General features: G+C 38.4%; 2 protein-coding genes across 3 annotated transcripts in view; one reads left to right on the forward strand and one right to left on the reverse strand.

The window, feature by feature from the left end:
- Positions 1–11,163, forward strand: part of LOC143371681 (uncharacterized) — a 35,840-nt gene extending 24,677 nt beyond the window's left edge. Inside the window, exon 4 of the mRNA XM_076817151.1 lies at positions 10,815–11,163. Coding sequence (XP_076673266.1) covers positions 10,815–11,129 — 315 coding nt within the window. The 3' untranslated portion in view covers positions 11,130–11,163. The remainder of the gene's footprint in view (positions 1–10,814) is intronic.
- The window catches only part of LOC143371668 (retinol dehydrogenase 12), a 47,846-nt gene extending 29,616 nt beyond the window's left edge, over positions 1–18,230 (reverse strand). For both annotated transcript variants that reach the window (XM_076817124.1, XM_076817125.1), the window contains exons 1-4: positions 18,064–18,230; positions 5,519–5,597; positions 4,183–4,487; positions 1,257–1,376 (exon numbers count right to left, since the gene is read on the reverse strand). In XM_076817124.1, coding sequence (XP_076673239.1) covers positions 1,257–1,376; positions 4,183–4,487; positions 5,519–5,597; positions 18,064–18,181 — 622 coding nt within the window. In that variant the 5' untranslated portion in view covers positions 18,182–18,230. The remainder of the gene's footprint in view (positions 1–1,256; positions 1,377–4,182; positions 4,488–5,518; positions 5,598–18,063) is intronic.
- Positions 18,231–18,674: the final 444 nt, after the last annotated feature.

The following is an 18,674-nucleotide window of genomic DNA, read 5'->3' on the forward strand; positions in this document are numbered from 1 at the left end:
AATCGATGACCCATCGCCGAGCAACTCCAGGCCCCAGTTTAGACGGGTGAACGAAACAATGTCGCTCGGCTTGGGCTTTCGACTAAAGTATGATTGAATACGAGAACACTGTTCGATCAATCATGATTGAATCCCCATGATTGAAGTAGTTCAATCATGGCCAACGATTGAATCCCCATGATTTCAATCGTGAGCGCTTCGATTAAAAACTGACTCGGGTTAGTTTTATTCATGAGTCTCGAATCAAATTTTCGTCTTTTAGTCGAACTGAATTTTTTATTTGAAATAATTTTATGCCCATCTCTGTAGTGTCAGCACTGTCTGCACGTATTCAAAGTGCATGGCGAGCTGGACAAAACTTTTCCGGCAGAAGCGATCGCTCAAGAAGACCGGACCAATTTGAAGTGTCACTTTTCAGAATCTTGTGAAAGTTGAAGTGTTAACGACAGACATGAGCAGACATACCGTAATGCAGTTGTAGTCAGTTAGGCCATTAAGGAGCTCGAGGCCCATGATGATTACCAGAGTCGCGCCGAAGGGGAGCTCGAAAGCTAACGATAACGTGGGCGTACAACGGATAGGGAAAACTGTAGTGGCGTGCGATGGAGACACATCAATCCGTATGACAGGCTTGAATACTGGAATTCTTGGGGGCTCCAGTGTTCGCTGCCACTGGGGATCCCAAGAGGGCCAGTTATTCCAGCCTATGAGTACGAGCCTGCACCGCACACTGCTACTTACTCTATTACAGTTTTCCGCTTAGAGCTCCCCCTCCGCCTGGCTCTGGAAAACACCATGGAGATTGGGCTCCTTAATAGCCCAGCTGGACCTAACTGCCGTAATGATTCGATATAAGTAACCCAATTTCTCCATGATATACAGGGTTATCCACTTAACTCAGAACAACACATGCCTTCCGCGTCTGTTCTCATGCGCGCGGGTTCTGATAACTCAATCACTTAACAGTGATTAAGATTTCTGTTAAGTGAGTAAGACTTGAGAATTACATTATTAAAAGTACAGATTCTATTTTATATGAACACACTTTTATTTAGTTGTACCAAAAAGTATGCTTCCTACGATACACGATGTATATAATAGGTATTAATTTGGAAGAAATTGACGACTGCAGTGTCAGATTTTTTGTAATCTAACCCAGACCTACTTATAATGGCGCATCTACAAACATAATAGAAACAAAATACGAATCTTATTTAACATGATTTACGTACATAGGTACTCATATTGTTACTCACCTTTTAATTTGTTCGCCAACTCTTTAGTAAACAAAATGTTAGCCAATTTACTTTGACAATAAGCTTTAAAGGCAGAGTAAGAATTATCCATGTTTAAATTCTCAAAATGCATATCACCATCTGCAATATGATATACCTATTAGTTATAGAGAAAATATTTATCAACTGAAGTGTAGCGAACATGCATAAATTATCTTTCTGTGATGGAATTATATTTCCATTAGACGAATTTTCATTATCTGAATTTCCTTGTGGGAGGTAATGATAGAAATATATTAACAAATTGCCTTACCTGAATCTATTTATTTAATATAAATAAATATGCTACACTAATCTAATCAAACTTAGATTGGATTTATTTACATTGTTATATATAAGGTGTTTGATACCACCGATTACGAAATGCCCTGTACATTTAAGTAAGAAAAATAATATTTATTAAGTATCTAAAATTACTTAACCCACTAGTTTTTAATGTTTGTAGTATCATGAAGTGGTAACATTTGTTTTTATCAAACCTTTTTTAAAACTATAAGCCAGGTCTGCCCGTTAGGATGCAAATACCTCTTTAAATTCTGGGACCCGGGTAACACCCAATCCCTGAACTGTCATCTTGTTAACCGTTGCGTGGGTTTTGGGAGAATTGCAAAAGTGTGTGTGCGTCATATGCGTGAGGCCCAGCTATATATCTGGGCTCGTAGTACGAGCCAGCATGGACACACGTACACTCGTGTACACTCCATTCCATATAAGAGCAGACCTACGCCCCCACTGATTTGCGACCAATCTGCGCAGCCCCCACGGATCTGACACACGCGATTGGTCGTAGCAGTTTCGCGATTGGTCGTAGCACTTTCCCTGCCGGTTTACTACCAATCAACAGTGTATCCCTGCGCGGAACGAGTCCACTCTAAAGTGAAACGCAGTGAAGTTCTCCCGCAGCCCATGCTGTGGTTAGCAACGTAATAGTTCCGCGCTCGGCTTTTACCCTAGTTCCAGAACTTGAGGAGGTATTTGCATCCTAACACGCAGGCCTGCTATAAGTAGGGCTATAGCTGTGGACCGGGTACCCGAGTATCTCGGATACCCGGGACGAGGAAAATTTCCGGGTAGGCGCTACCCGGGTAAACTACCCGAGATACTCGAGATATCCGAGACCTCACAGAGTACAGAGGGTGATTCTGGAGCGACGCCTGTCAAAGAGATGCCACCTGACACCCCGTAGCGAGGTCAACTCCCTGTGGTACCTCACCGAATTTGATGGCTTTTGACCCTCGAAGGGGTTGGAATACCATTAAGATGGTGAGAAATGTCCAGGATTTCCGAATTTCTCATAAAATCTTTTCGAAAACGACGCCAATCGATTCCTTATGTTTTCCCAACTAAAATAGCACCAAGAACGGACCACTTTTAGACAAGCAATACAAATCATAAAAAGAATAGGCATTTTTTTACCACAATCTTTTATTTTTTGCTGGATGATTTTGTTTCATTTATTCAGGCTTCGACTAGGTTCAAGGGTTGAAGTGAAAATGACAGTATGAAAATGAGAATGAGCAATTTGAAATTGTGATCGAATTTGGTGACATAGGTGAGGGAGAAGGGGTAAAACGAATACGCGTGCGACACGGATGCGTAACAGTGGAGCGGACCGCTAACGGGAGCGGGCGGACAGTCTTAATCAGGATCGATCAGACTTTTAGATTGTATCTCATTATCCTTTAATAAATTTAAAGTATTTACTTCGTCAGAGAATTGACCTTCGTTGAAGCTGTTACATCGTAACAGTAGATCGTGTGCGGCCGCAGCAATTTCCGGCCAACGTTTTCTTTCGTTCACTATTGTAATTTTCTCTACGTGCCTAACAGTAATTTTCTTGAATTACCAGCTAGAGCGCTCTAACTGCACATCTTCATGGCAGCCCTCCGTCCGTAACGTACATACCCACAAAAAATCATAAACCCACCAAATCATAAACGACCTTCAGGTCATTCCTTTTCGCGACTTTTCCGGCTTTCGCTCTTTATTCGATTCTTTAACCCCTCTAACATTTCCATCCAATTTTATGTTTATTTAATCTTTTCCCTGCTCACTAAAATAAGAGAATGTGGTAAAAAGAAGTCTACTCTTCTTGTGATTGTATTGCTGGTGTGAAAGTAGTGGGATTTTCATGACGTTTAGTATAATTTACTGTAATGAATATTTAACCCGCGACTACAGGGGGCCGACCTCAATTAGCTGCGGTCGGCTGAGGATTCATACCTAATTCAGAAATAAAATAATTCTTAACTCTTTAGCGTATTGATATGGAAGTGATGGATTCCTTATGTTTTTCCGATGAAAATCATACCAAATTTCATATAAATCGGACTATTTTTGTCGAAGTGAATTTGTAATTATGCAAAACATTTGTTCATGGAATTTCCTTCATTATGCTCCGAATTACGTCGTTCTTTGCGTTATTTTCATCGGAGAAACATAAGGAATCGGTTGGTGTCGTTTTCGCAAAGATCTGATGAAAAATTAAAAACTGGAGATTTCTCACTTCTTAATTGGTATTTCTGTCTTCCCGGGGGTCGAAGCCGTTGACCCGAAGGCCATGACGCTCAGTGTGGCTCGAATTATGGAACGGTATTCTATGAGATCTCGGGTGTGTCTAGTATCTCGGGTAACGCCTACCCGGAAAATTTTTCTCTTCCTGGGTATCTCGCGGGTACCCGGATACCCGATCTCCCGGGAATCAACAGCTCTAGCTATAAGCCATAAGCGTTAAGAAAACGTTGTTTGTCAACATCACCTTTAGTTACTTTTACTAAATAATAAATATATCTATATAGGTACTTTTATATGTATTTCAATGTTTTAATAACATTTTAACTTAGTATTTTAATATTTGTATGTATTTGATATTTTTGTTCACACTTACATTTATGTGCCACAGATGAAACGTTAATTATTCTACAATTAGGTGCCGATTTCTGTATCGTCGGTAAAAGTAAAAGCGTTAATAAAAAGTGTCCCAAATGGTTGACTTGGAAATGTGTCTCAAAACCATCCACCGTTTTTTCAAAAGGATGCAAAAATACTCCTGCATTATTAATTAATATATGAATGGCAGATTCTGTTGCTAATAAATGCTGCGCACAATCCTTAACGCTAGTTAAATTGCTAAGGTTTAGTTGACAAATTTCTAATTGTCCTGGTTCGCCATCAAATCCAGTCCCATTATTTCTGAAATTGAATTTGTTATACCTATTACTTAAACTTGTATTTACTTAAATTGATACCATAGATACAGTAGTGTTCCTTATTTGTGGAATATCATTATTACGTAGACTATATATTTTAAAAATAACTTATTCTGAAATAATATGTCAGAAAGAACAGCGTTAAGTCCCAGAGGGAATTACTGACCTATGAGTGTGCAGCGATTGCTATACACCAGAGCTCTCCAGCGTAGGGGCCCATCACGCGCCTGCTTCCCCTTCCAAGGGGGATGACTGCCAAGACGGGCTAGCGTCTTGGCGGTTACCGTCGCGCAGTATCCCTGACAACGCGGACGAGAGTGGGAGAACCCGAACCTCCCGCGGGAGCGACCTTGGAGAGCCCTGCTATACACTATTGGAAAGATCTCGTCAAGACGAATCGATTGATGCCTTTTTAACTTCGAAATCAGATGGGATCACCTCGAAAAATGACCTCAAAGTTCGAAAATTTGCGGTTTTTAACAAAAGAAACCGGTACTAAAATCCCATCTGGCCTGGGGGATCTCGGGTAGGAACGTGCTGAAAAACCGAGGGATGTGAGTAATACTCTAACAGGTTAGGGCGGCAAATGTGCCTAATGACCTTTACTTCAGGACAGGGTTGGATCTGCGTTTGCCGCAAGTGCCCCTTTCCTAATGTCCAGTACGAGATCACCAATGGATCAGTGGCCCATCAGGGCTCCAGCTTGCTAGAGTATCGCTTACACCCCTCGGTTTTTCCTCAGATGCCTATCCGATGTACCTCGGGACAGATGGGATTTTACTATCGGTTTCTTTTGTTCAAAACCGCAAAATCTCGAACTTTGAGGTCATTTTCCGAGGAGATCCCATCTGATTACGAAGTTAGAAGTGGTATCAATAGGCTCGTCTTGACGAGATCTTTCCAATGGTGTATAGCAATCGCAGCACACTCATAGGTCAGTGATCCCCTCTGAGACTTAACATTGACCTTTAATTGTGAGCAAAATGAAGCCTTAGAATACTAATGCATAAATACCTCGAAGGATTTTTTCGTATGTCATCCACAGCTTCTTTTGCTTTATTCATGTCGCGACATGCTAAAATTACTCGAGCCCCTGAAAAATAAAGTACACTACAGGAGTATAGAGGCACTATATTTATATTGTTGCGCCGGGGCGTTTTCATCGCAGGCCACCCCGACGCAAAGGAGTGGAAGACGGCTATGCACGGGCCTATACCCGGTGTTCGCAACAATATATCATTTATCATTTTTATTATACATGTATATTTTCATTTCTTTTAAAATAAAAAATAATATTGTTAAATGTTCAACAAGCGCCGTTTGTAGTACGTATACTGACCCGAAAGATATCATCTTTCTATGTGGTTTATTTGGGGCTAGGGCAGGCCTGTTCAACAGAGCTGTGCCAACCGGGAGTACTTTCGGGTACTTGGCGAACAAAGCCAACAGAAACGCCAAGAACAGCTGACATCGATACTCATAAAGGGTCTATGCACACATACCAGTTCCGCGCACAATTTAAGTACTCTTTTCGTTACAATCATTAAAAGTAAATCAGAATGATATAATGTTTAGTGTCATTTTCATCACAAATAGACCCGCAATCCATTAGTGGCACTTGTATGAAGGTCTAATTCATTACTGAATGGTCTGTTGCTATCATTGTTTTCATGACTCTCGTGCTTAGGACCCCCGAAGCGCGTTGTTCAATAGCGTTGACTCGCAAACCCATCAGGATCATAGAATAAGGTTCCATTCAGCGATGCCAGTGGGCTGTTGCACACGGGTTGGCCCTTTCTCCACGACCAACCATATACATATGTACAGGGTGATTCTCTTGGTGCGCCTGGTCAAAGTGATGCCACCAGCTCAACCGTGACGAGGTCAACCCCCCGTGGTGCCTCTCTTAAGGGGGGAACCTTGTGTAAAATGAAATTTTTGAACATTTTTTTTTTTTTGTTTAAATCGATAGGAAATTTCCTCAGGAATACGGTAGAAAAGTTAGAAAGTGATCAGAGATGTTCTTGTACGTTATTTTCAAAATAAAGTGAACGGTTGTATTGGGCGGAGCGGCTCAGGTAGTCGGCCTTCGTCGGGCGCTCGGCCTTTCTGTCCCTTCTAACTGTGTTAAAACCTATACTAATGTACACCAGTTGTTAGACCCACCATAGCACTGCCTTTTTCGGCGTCTATACGTGTACATTTGTGTGTATAACGGTTTTGAAAAAGATGCCCCTTCGGCGAGGGGTCCTCGCTCATTGTCAGTTCAGCAGCGTCTCTTGAGTGAAATCGGTCGTTTACAGAGCCTTATACGAATATATACGAATAAATTGAAAATGAGTCGAAAGCTGCAAGATAATAATCCAAATTATCGTCCGAATCGTCCCAGACGGCGAAAAGCTCCTAAAAAATTCGAATTTAAGAGTGCTGAGATAGAAAGTGAAAAGACGAGCGGAGGCGAAGGAACGAGCTCTTCTGCTAAGAAAATAAAAGCTACGTCGGCAGATGTAATTATTAATTTTACACATTGTTACCGAATTATAGAATTCATAAGTGTTTTTAGTGCAATATCAGATATTTCTGTGTGCAAAACGTGTAAACAAAAACAAACATATGGAGAAACAGGCAGCCGTGGATTAGGTTTTAAAATCGCCGTTACATGTGCGTGTGGAACTGTTTTAATCAATTCGGGACCATTTCTAAATAATAGTTTCGAAATTAACCGCAGAATTGTGTTTGTGATGCGTTTACTAGGCGTGGCACGTAAAGGAATAAATATATTTTGCGGCATGATGGATTTAGGCTGTGAATTGAGTGTAAGTGCTTATGACGGCATTATACAGCATATACATACCGCAGCGCAAAAAATGTATAATGACACGTGTCACAAAGCTGTTGAACAAGAAAAACAATTGAATGAAAAAAAGGAACAACCCTTGACAAGACTCAAAGTATCTGGAGACGGCTCTTGGAAAAAGCGAGGATTTTCTTCACACTACGGTGTAACGACGCTCATCGGTTATAACACGGGGAAAGTCATCGATTTATTGGTGAAAAGTAGCTACTGCCAAATATGTACGTTTTATAAAAACGATAAAAAGAATCCCGAATATTTAGAGCACAAAGAAGATGGGCATTGTGCAGTAAATCACAGTGGGTCTTCGGGTAAGATGGAAGTAGATGCTGTAGTTGAAATGTTTCTTCGCTCTGAAGAATTACACGGAGTACGCTACAGTAATTATATAGGAGACGGTGACGCTAAGACGTTCAAGGCTATACTCGATATTGAACCGTATGGTCATAATTTCAAAATTAAAAAGAACGAGTGCATTGGACATGTGGAAAAGAGGATGGGCAGTCGGTTGCGCAATGTAAAAAAGAGTGCAAAATTAGGAGGAAAAGGAAAACTGACAGACGTGTTAATAAAAAAATTAACAAAATACTACGGTCTCGCTATTAGGCGTAACAGTGATTCTGTGATTGAGATGAGAAAGGCGATAATGGCAACATTTCATCACCTATCTTCGACAAATAAAAAACCGCAGCACGACGATTGTCCCCCCGGCGCCGATTCGTGGTGTAAGTGGCGCGTCGCACAAGCCTCGGGGCAAGAATTTGATCATCCACCTCCATTACACGAAGATGTACAAAAACATATTCGCCCAATTTATGAAGACTTGTCACGGGATGATTTGTTAGAGAGATGTTTAGGTGGACATACGCAAAATGCTAACGAGAGCTTTAACGCTATCGTTTGGCGTTTAGCACCTAAACATCTCAACTGCGGTATTAAAATTGTTGAAATAGCTGCTTTTTTGGCTGCCGGCCTGTTTAACGAAGGATTTTCGTTTGTCCTTCAAACAATGCAACAACTTAGCATAGTAATTGGACAGCAGAGCAAAAGGTTTGCCGAAAATGAGGACAAACGCCGTATTCAACAGCAGGAGCGCCGCAGCCTTCCTTGGGCCAAAGAGGCTTGTGCTTCTCGAAAAGAAGAAAAAACGGCTGAGTTACAAGTTTTTGAAGAAGAGGAAGATCTATTTTATGGCCCTGGAATCGCAGATTAACAAAAAACTGCGGTAAGTCAAAATGAATTACGATTTTTCTGTTACTCAAATTTTAAACGCATTTTTCTCGAAACGCAAAATTTCGCATGCCGTGCAACGTAGCTCAAAAACTAATTACTCGATTTTTATGAAACTTGGCATATATATTCTATAAATAATTGGCCTCAGCATGACGAGCTCCGATTTCTTTATTTTTTATGTAAAATATTGTTATTAACAATTGTTCATAACCGAAAATCCGTTTCTTTCTTCAAAACTTCGCCATTTTTGCAATTTTGAAAATTTTAATAAAAGAAAAATGTCATGCTGAGCGTTTTTGCATAAAGTAACTATTCCATTTTGATTTTTTTGTTTCAGATCATTTTTGTGCATTGTACACTGCACGGCGAATTTACAGGATGCCATTTTCAAGCCGCCATTGCACCATTATTATTAACAATTAAAATTTATAAAAAATATATTTTTTTACATTATAACGTTAATAAATGGTATTTCAAATTTTAAATCAATCTGCGCATTACATTTTCCAAAAAAAAATTCTTGAAAAACAGACCATTTACATAAGGTTCCCCCCTTAATTTATGGATTTCGAACCTCGAAGGGGTTGGAGTACCTATTAAGAAGTGCGAAATGTCCCGTTTCCGCAATTCTCATCAGATCTCTGCGAAAACGGTGCCAATCGATTCCTTATGTTTCGCCGATGAAACTAACACCAAGAACGACGCAATTCGGAGCATAATGAAGGAAATTACATGAAAAATTGATTTGCATAATTTCAAGCTAACTTCGTTGAATATAGTCCGATTTACATGACATTTGGTCTGATTTTAAACGGGAGAAAGCCAGGAAGTCATCGGTGTCACTTCCATATCGACACGATAAAGAATAAAGAATTTCTTAATACGCTGAAATAAATATTTCACATTTTCACCCTGAACTGCGGGGCGCCGACCTCAATTTGCTGCGGTCGGCCAAAGATTCATACCTGTTTCAGAAATAAAATAATTCTTTATTCTTTATCGTATCGATATGGAAGTGACACCGAAGGATTCCTTGTGTTTTTTCGATGAAGACCATACCAAATGTCATGTAAATCGGACTATTTTCAATGAAGTTAGCTTGAAATTATGCAAATCAATTTTTCATGTAATTTCCCTCATTATGATCCGAATTGCGTCGTTCTTGGTGTTAGTTTCATCGGCGAAACATAAGGAATCGATTGGCACCGTTTTCGCAGAGATTTGATGAGAAATGCGGAAACAGGACATTGCGCACTTCTTAATAGGTACTCCAAATCCCTTCGAGGGTCGAAATCCATAAAATTACAAGAGGCACCGCGAGGGGTTGACCTCGCCACGGGATACCAGGCGGCATTTCTTTGATCAGGTGCACCGAGAGAATCACCCTGTATACCCGTTTGAACGCTCGGAAAATGTATACAATTTGTGGATTTTTTTACAAGTCAACGGCTTGATGAAGATTTTCCGTTTTTGTATTATGTTTACATAGTATTATGAACCACTTAAAAAAAGTTTCAGTTAAAAAAATATTGTTTTTCGGAAGTTATGGATACATATCCGAAACTCTTTCAATTTTAGACGGTGATCTAACCAGTAATTCTTTTTTATAAAATATGTTAATAGCTATCGATCTACAGCGCCGATTTTGAAAATTTTGAAAAATAAAGAAATGGTGAGAGATCAAACATAAAGTTAGATGTTTCTAAGAGAAAATTCCACTTTTTTATAAATAATAAAGGGGAAATCGGAATAAAGAAAGGCGTTGTAGATCGATGTGGAATGTTATTACGATTCTGCATGCAAAATTAGAAGTAAATTGGTTGAACGTAGCGCGATTTTTTAGGGCCACCGTAATGAAAACTGTACTTCCCCTGCGATCGATCGAATCGCTGCGCTGCGCGCCCCGTGCTACCTGGGTTATTCCACTCAAATGCCTATAACTTCGTCAATGTTCCGCATTTTTACATCGGACTTGATTTATAATATTCCTAAAACATCAATCTATGAAAATATGTAAAAAATAAAAAAATCCGTGTTTTGACACTGTCAAACGGTTATACCCCCTTAAAGAACCTTTCACTCACGGTATTTTTCGGGCGTACCTGGCATTAACAATTATTAACTTTATTTAAAGATTTATAATTACTGAATCTGTTACCAATTATTTGTAAAATTCATAATCATGCGGACTTTAGTAATTCATGGACGATTTTCTTTTAACAGTCTGTTGAAGATCGAGATTTATCTAGAGAAGCGGATTCGGAAAATGAAGAGGGCACTCGGACTGAATCACCACTTCATCTAGCTGGACCATCAACAAAAAGAAAAAGAAGCGAATGCGAAAATCCGTATGTGGAGAAAGCATATAGTATAATCGCAAATGCCCAACCAACAGATGACTGCTCCACTTTTGCCGAGAATATAGCCACGAAAATTCGAGGACTCAAGCGACGAAGACAATTAATCCTAATGCATAAGATTAATGCAATTGTCTTCGAGGCAGAAATGGAGGAATTAAAGGAAATTGAGGGAGGGTGAGGGTGAGGGCAGAAATAATAAATATGGTAAACAAATATAACACAAATTTTATCATTTACCTTCACATAATCCTTTAAGGGGGTACCCTAGTGTAATTGCCTGTTTTTCAACGCCATCTTCGGGAATTTATTTAACAAAAACTATAAATTGATACTATCTGACGTTTTGCCTGCGTATTAAGGAATCTTTGAAGTAATACTCAGAATTTTTTTGATCTCTTTTATCGCACATATAGATATAGACGGTGGCGCAAGCTTCTTAAAAAAAAATCTTTTCCGACGGACGTTGGTGTAGGAACTCTTCTAGCCATCCAAAATGGAAAGACTAAGGTTTATTTCCTTTATTATGCTTGTCGCTATGGATGGAACCACAGAGACGCCGTAAAAATAAAAATTTGCAGAATGACAGCATTTTGAAAAAATGTTTTATTTTCGCTGATAAATTTAGCTGCTGTCGTTCTCTAGAATTAATTTTATACAAGATAGAAACTCGTCCGTGGTTCCAACCATAGCGACAAAGGTTATAAAGAAAATAAACCTTAGTTAATGTTATGTCATTTTTGTTATGGTCCGAATCGATCGCAGCGTCCCTAGTAAACAGACCAGTGATCTTTACTTTACTTTTGAGAAGAACATGTCTTAACTGTTTGAGGTTGAATTATATTGTTGCGCCGAGGCGTTTCCACCGCAGACCACCCTGACGCAAAGGAGTAAAATAATAAGACACGGACGCACACACGACACCACTCTATTTTGCACATAGGGCAATATCGGTTATAAAGGCGCGACTCGCATGTCCGAACGCAGTGGAGTTCGGTTCAGGACTGTCTTCCTGTCGGCCTCCCGATCGTCCTCTTGAAGGGAGCCGACCTTCTTCTATCTTCAGCTGCGAGCACCAGCAGGCTATGCACGGACCTATACCCGGTGCAAATATTAAACAAAACCTTAGAAACCAGTCTGGGTTCACGGCAGTGGCCCCGCCAAGTTCGAGCCAACCCAATTGCCATAGCACCCTTTACTGGAAACAACTCAGCGCACTTTTGACATACAACATTCAAACACAAATCCCCAGATATCTGGTGATGGAATTGAACACCATATTGTTACCCAGGGACAGCCGATGGTAAGTAAGCCAGGACATCCTACCCCGGAAAAGTTGAAGATTGAGAAGGCCGAATTTCAATGTTTGCTGGAGTTGGGTATTTGCCGTTCTTGAAGCATTCCTTGGGCTTCACCGTTTTAATTAAATGCGGCTCAAAGAGGTTGATTCCCCTTCTGTCTTTCGCTTCATGGCGATCATGAGGCGGTTGCGCTATTTAGGTTAACTGATCGCGAATAGTTATCGCGTGAGAGGGTGTCGAATTACAGCATCCACGTTACATCCTTTAGCGCCTTATCTTTCGCGCCTGCGTACCGATCCCCGCACGCGGCAACGATACGCGCCCAAAGTACCTTAAACATCCAGTAGGTGGACAAAGTACCTCAAACATCTAACAGGTGGCGCCAAGACGGGATCTATGGGGAATTTTCATCGATCGGCGGTGTTACTAGATCAAATCTAGGGACTTTTCTCTGCAACAGCTGACCAATTATCCCCACCACCGCCAACGCTTGCGCGCGCGACACCATTTTGAAATCCCCCTCCTCTGTGACGTCATCCCCTCAACTTCGGTGCGGTACACCCCGCCCCGACTCACCGCTCACCAACCATATCTAGAATCGACATTGCCTACCTACTTTTATTTATTATTTTTGGTATTTTTTTGTTTCGGAAATTATTTCATTTTGTCGTAATTTTTGTGTTCTTTTATGTTTTTATATTGTAATATTATATATATATATACTTCATTCTATTATCTCGAAATATCCAGAAAGCGAACGTAACTATGGAATTGAATAATTTTCAATTATCTACGTCGCGGAAATCGAGATTCACGTTATCTGTAAGTCATAGAATTGAGTTATGCGCGAAATGCGAATGTTTGGCGTCTTGTTTCGTATATAATAATTTAACACATGTTTTGTTATAAATGTTAATGTTCGCAGGAGCATGCATGATCGCCTAGGGTGTGAACTTTGTGGAGATGAAGCTGAAGTAAGTAATGCATGTATCCTGTTTATTCATACGTTACATTTAATTTTATACTAATATTATATTTGTTTTCAGCATTAACACAACAGGGAATATGATGATTCTACACAGAAAAGTCGAAAATATTGAATAAAATTTTTTGATGTCGCCCCTAATAGGTACCACTGGTTGCGCGACGTACTGTATATAGATTTGTAAATTAAATATTGAAAGTTCCTCTTCGGATTTATATGCGCTATTTATATTTTGTAACAATTGTAATTACTAAACCTGTATATTATTAAAAAAAAAAGAATAAATACTTTTTGAAATAAGTAGAATTAATTATTTACTAAACTGCAGAATCTGTTTGCTGGTTATGTAAGGGTAGGGATACACGCGTAGGGTATTGTTTGACAATTGTGGCCTTTAGATGGCGCTGTTGGATGTGTCAGACTAGTGATCCTCTAGGGAGTGATCGGTATAACCGCAGCCGTTTTGGGGCAAAACCGGAAATAACATAACCTAAACGTTTATCTATTACTTTCTATCAGTATTTCTCTCTCTTTTTCTGTCAGTATTTCTGTCTCTTTCTATCAGTATTTTTGTCTCTTTCTTTTGTTACAGTTTCTTTGGCTGTCTACTTCCGCTTTTGCTCCAAATCGCGGCAACCAATCAGCGACGATACACGTTGTTCCGATCATTGCCTATATACTCTATCATATAAGAAGGAACCTGCACATAGACCTGTTCTGCGCTACTATTGGCTATACCCCAACCAACGCTCCCTTGGAGCCAATGAGTTCATTTTACAAGTGTGAAACGGGTTCCTTCTGATATGACAAGTATTATAGAGGATCACTATGTCAGACGGGCAGCAGGATCTGCTACCAATCTTTCGGAAGTGCCTACGCGCCACCTTCATGAACAAGCGTGCAATGCCGTTTCTGGCGCAAATACTCACCGTTCCGTTCCGTTTTCTGGCACAACTACACACCGTGCAGTGCCGTTTTCTGGCGCAACTACACACCGTGCAGTGCAGTGCAGTGCCGGGTACGACGAGTCGAGGTTATGTGTCATGCGATTCTGAATCAGAATCGCCAGAAACGGCATTGCACGCTTGTGTATGAAGGTGGCGCGTAGGCGCTTCCGTAGAATCTGCTGTCACCAGTATTACCAACCCTACGGATTTTTCCGTAGATCTACGGATTTTTTTACTTTATCTACGGATCTACGGATTGTAAATTGAAATCTACGGATTTTTTACCTTAAATTATTTAATACTATTAATATGTATAATTTTAAAACTAAGGTAATTCGAAATTGATAAAACAAAAGATTCTAATTCTGATTAAAGAAATCATTTACTGTTTAATTTGACCCATTGATTTTACGATCCAAACCGCCAATTTACTGCGGGTTGGTAAATTCCACTTCACTACAAGAGATTTGTATCACACTTAATCGCTGGAATTCAAGTTATTATTTTCTAGTTCTACTACCCTGCATTTTGAACAAGTACAATAGGAATTAGCAAAGTTGATTTCAGAATCTTTGCATGTGGACTTTTTTAATTCCTTTTCGTGAATTTACGTCGGGATGAATGTCTTTGTCGAAAACGACTTTCGGGGAAACATTATTTTTGGGAAAAGCTCTTGTACTGAAGTGGAATTAGTAAAAGTCGATTTCACCACTTTTACACGTGAAGTTTTTTCGTAATGTGTGAATTTTTGTTGTGACAATAATTTTTTTGAGGTTGTTAGGGGAGGGACGAAATATAAGATTTCTAGAAAGGATTTGCGAAAGGACGGTTTCCATGAGCAAGGGAATTAGCTTCTTTCATACATGTAATAATTAACACTTATGAAGAAAATCCGCAGATCAACGGATTTTTCAAAGGGGGATCTACGGAATTCTACGGAATGTTGGAACTTTTCTCTACGGATTTTCAAAAATCTGAGTTGGCAACACTGGCTGTCACTGCTAGAATCTGCCGTAGAATCTGCTACACCGCATGTGCAGGCAGATCCTGCTGCCCGATCAGTGAACGGCGGAAAATACAGGAATGTTCAAACTATTTCGCGGAGGGGGAATAACCATTCAACGCCAAGGTGGGAAACGAAACGCCGCCACCGCCAAACCAAGCTAACCAAGGGAAATGAGGCCACAGCCAATCAACGTCGCCAACAGCTTCCCCGCTTGGCTAGCTTGGTTTGGCTCGACGGTGGCGCCGTTCGTTTCCCACCTTGTCGTTGATTGGTTATTCCCCCTCCGCGAAATAGGTTAATCATTCCTGTATTTTCCGCAGTTCAATGTGCCCGATTTGGTTAGTGGGACGTTCGGGGCGTCCTTAGGACGTCTCTGGGACGTTTGTGTGCTATGTGGGTATCATATATCCATATAGTTACTTGCGATATTCGATATTCTATGTAATTCATTTTTTGTTGTGAAAAAAAGTGTTCTTAATTTCGTTTTAATTTATTAGAAGTATGTAGTTTAAATAATTTAATAAACCAAGGAAATGCTGACCTCACGCATTTGTTAACCTTTGTTTTTGTTTGCTTGTCTCGCATTGGAACCTAAAATATTTGGTCACTTTATGGTAATGTGAGAAGCGATGATGCGGATGCTGAAATACGTTTGTATGAGAAAGCATCTAAAATAGAACCGAGAAGTATTAGCGGAAATGAGGAGATAAGTGAAAACGTTAGTGTGAATCAAAAACTAAAGAGAAGTACAAGACATCCCCTGCAAGTTTAAAGATTATGTAATGTAGTAAAGTTAAATATATTGGAACTTTAAAAGCGGAGGTGTTCTAAACCTAGGAGTGGAGTAGTAAGATTATGACCTCTGAGAGCAGATGGTGTGCGTAGTTTATAATGTTTATATCTTAAGTAACACTGTATGTCTGAAGTATATAGACAAAGTCTACAGATGTGTATGTATATCTTGTTGGAGATACAAATTAATTTGCTTAACTGTTTTTCTTACTATTCATATAATAATAGTATTGTTGCGAGAGTACGTGTAAGATTACATGAATGGTAAATACATTTATGTTTGATAATCAACTACGATAATCAAGTATATTGGATGACTAATACCCGTATGAAGTCATTTAATATATATTAACACACTTGCAATATAGACCATGCAGTAAAATAACCATCTGAACTAATACTATCTACCCACACATGAATTAATTTAACATATCAATACTGCTTGAAGTTTCTAACATGTGTAAGTGTATAAACTGTGACTTAGTAGATTATTGACGCTTTTTTCCAGCATTATACTAACCATTATTTGGGAGTTTTTAATGCCCTCTCATATTGAAAACCTTAAATACCTGATGCTTAAGTCATTATGAATCACAATGTTAACATTTTCTTCCAATAAATAGATTGGACATTATAAGATATTCAAAGGATAAAATAAAAATATCAAAGTAGAAACAAGGAGTTCAGACATAAAGTATGAGTTGTTAATAAAGAAACATGAAAATGATTATTAATGTATGATAAATAATTTAATATATGTGATAATGCTTAAGTTCCTTATAAGTATTTGTCCTGATAATGCAGACTACGTCTCTAGAAGAAATAATCCAAGAACTGTTTACATGGCTCTGATTTGAAATTGTAACATGTCTAAAGAAGTTTAGATCATGCTTAAAAGCTTGATTGATTTGTGGTATCAAAGACTTTCAAATATAAAGAAGTGGGCAGATATGTAAAAATATGATACAATCATATGTTTCTATTAATGGAAATTACAAAAAATCATAGTTTATTCCAAACTAAACTGATCGAAACCTATGGACTTTTATAATACATTTTTGTAACTTAGCTGACAAACTATGTACTTACAATATGTATGTATTGTATCTGCGATTATATTTGTAGAAAAATATTAACAAGACAATATGCAGTACCCAGTATTATATTTGAGAGGATGACATGATAAATGAGCAAATGTAATCACTCTTAAGTTTTTGATATACACTTTCATTGCCGTGTAAACACACTTCGATATCAATCAGTTGATAATTTTTTTAAGAATGGTTATATTACCATAGAATTGTTTATAAACATGCATAACGCTTAGAATTGTATAACTATATTTTATATAAATCATGTTTTTAATTTCTGAAATACATACTGCATGTGTGTATATGAAAAGCCTTATAATGTGTCTTTGAAAAAATACTTTTCACAAAAATGTGGGGTTAGGAAACGAGGACTTGCACATTAACTGATTTTAATAAAATATGTAGAATACACGATAATAAAACAATACGTAAATTAACTTACAAAATCATTACAACAAATAAATATTATGTAATAACGTGACAATTACTCTTAAAATTTCTAAAATCGAAAATACATACACTGACATTAATGGTTACATCACGTTGCGTTCTAAGATTGTATTATATAAAAACGAATAGTGACATTTTAATAATTTCAATAAAAAATAAATAAAAAAAACAAATATTGTTATTTATCACATTAATGACAACCTTACAATCTACATACAAACATATAAACCACAAAGTTATGAACCTAGATAGCACACAGATGTCTTGAAGACGTCTTAAAGATATTGTAATAGTTGTAATAATGTTGTCACACGTTCAGACCAAAAACACACGTGAAATAGACGTTTTTAAGACGTCGTGTGCTACGTGGGAAGTATTATAATCTCGGCAAATTGAAATTCCTCACAATATTTGAATTTAAGATATTGTCACGAGAATCGTAAATGTTGCATTAAAATTTTTAATTATAAATAAATTATATTATTGCTGTATCAATAACAAATATACTACTATAGTCGTTAAAATGGATGTAAAATTTCTTACCTCTTCTGTAAAAATCTCTAGCAGCTTCTTTTCCTATTCCACAATTCGCACCTGTTATAACGATAGTTTTCCCTACCAGACGGGCTTTGCTTCTGCAGTTATTGTTAAAAAACCACATATTTTCAACTGTTTGGTATACACCAACCGCAATAAACTAACAGAAATGCATCTGAACTGAACAGGCCGTTTCCTTTCTTTTTGTACCGTTATCTCGAGACTTCTTCCACTGACGCAGTCTTCTATATACAGTTACTCACAAAATTGAGCGCACACATAGGTTGGTAATGAAAATTGACGAAAAAATTAATACAAACACACATATTCAAAAATGAAAACACAATATATATATATATATTTTTTTTGTATTCGTATATTTTACTAAATAATTCGTAAAAAAATTTCTAAATAAAATTGACTATTTGTCTATATTTGACAGAAATTGAAAAAGTATACGAGGCTAATAAGAGGAAGCAGACTGACACTTCAGTACGAAATCTTATTGTAAAATTATATTCGCAAGGTAAATCCTTTCGTCAAGTAAGGAAAATAGTCGGCAGAACACATTCTACCGTACAAAAAATTATGAACAAGTTTCGGTACGATGGAACAGT

Source organism: Andrena cerasifolii, chromosome 7 (assembly GCF_050908995.1).
Source record: "Andrena cerasifolii isolate SP2316 chromosome 7, iyAndCera1_principal, whole genome shotgun sequence".
NCBI classification, from domain to species: domain Eukaryota; kingdom Metazoa; phylum Arthropoda; class Insecta; order Hymenoptera; family Andrenidae; genus Andrena; species Andrena cerasifolii.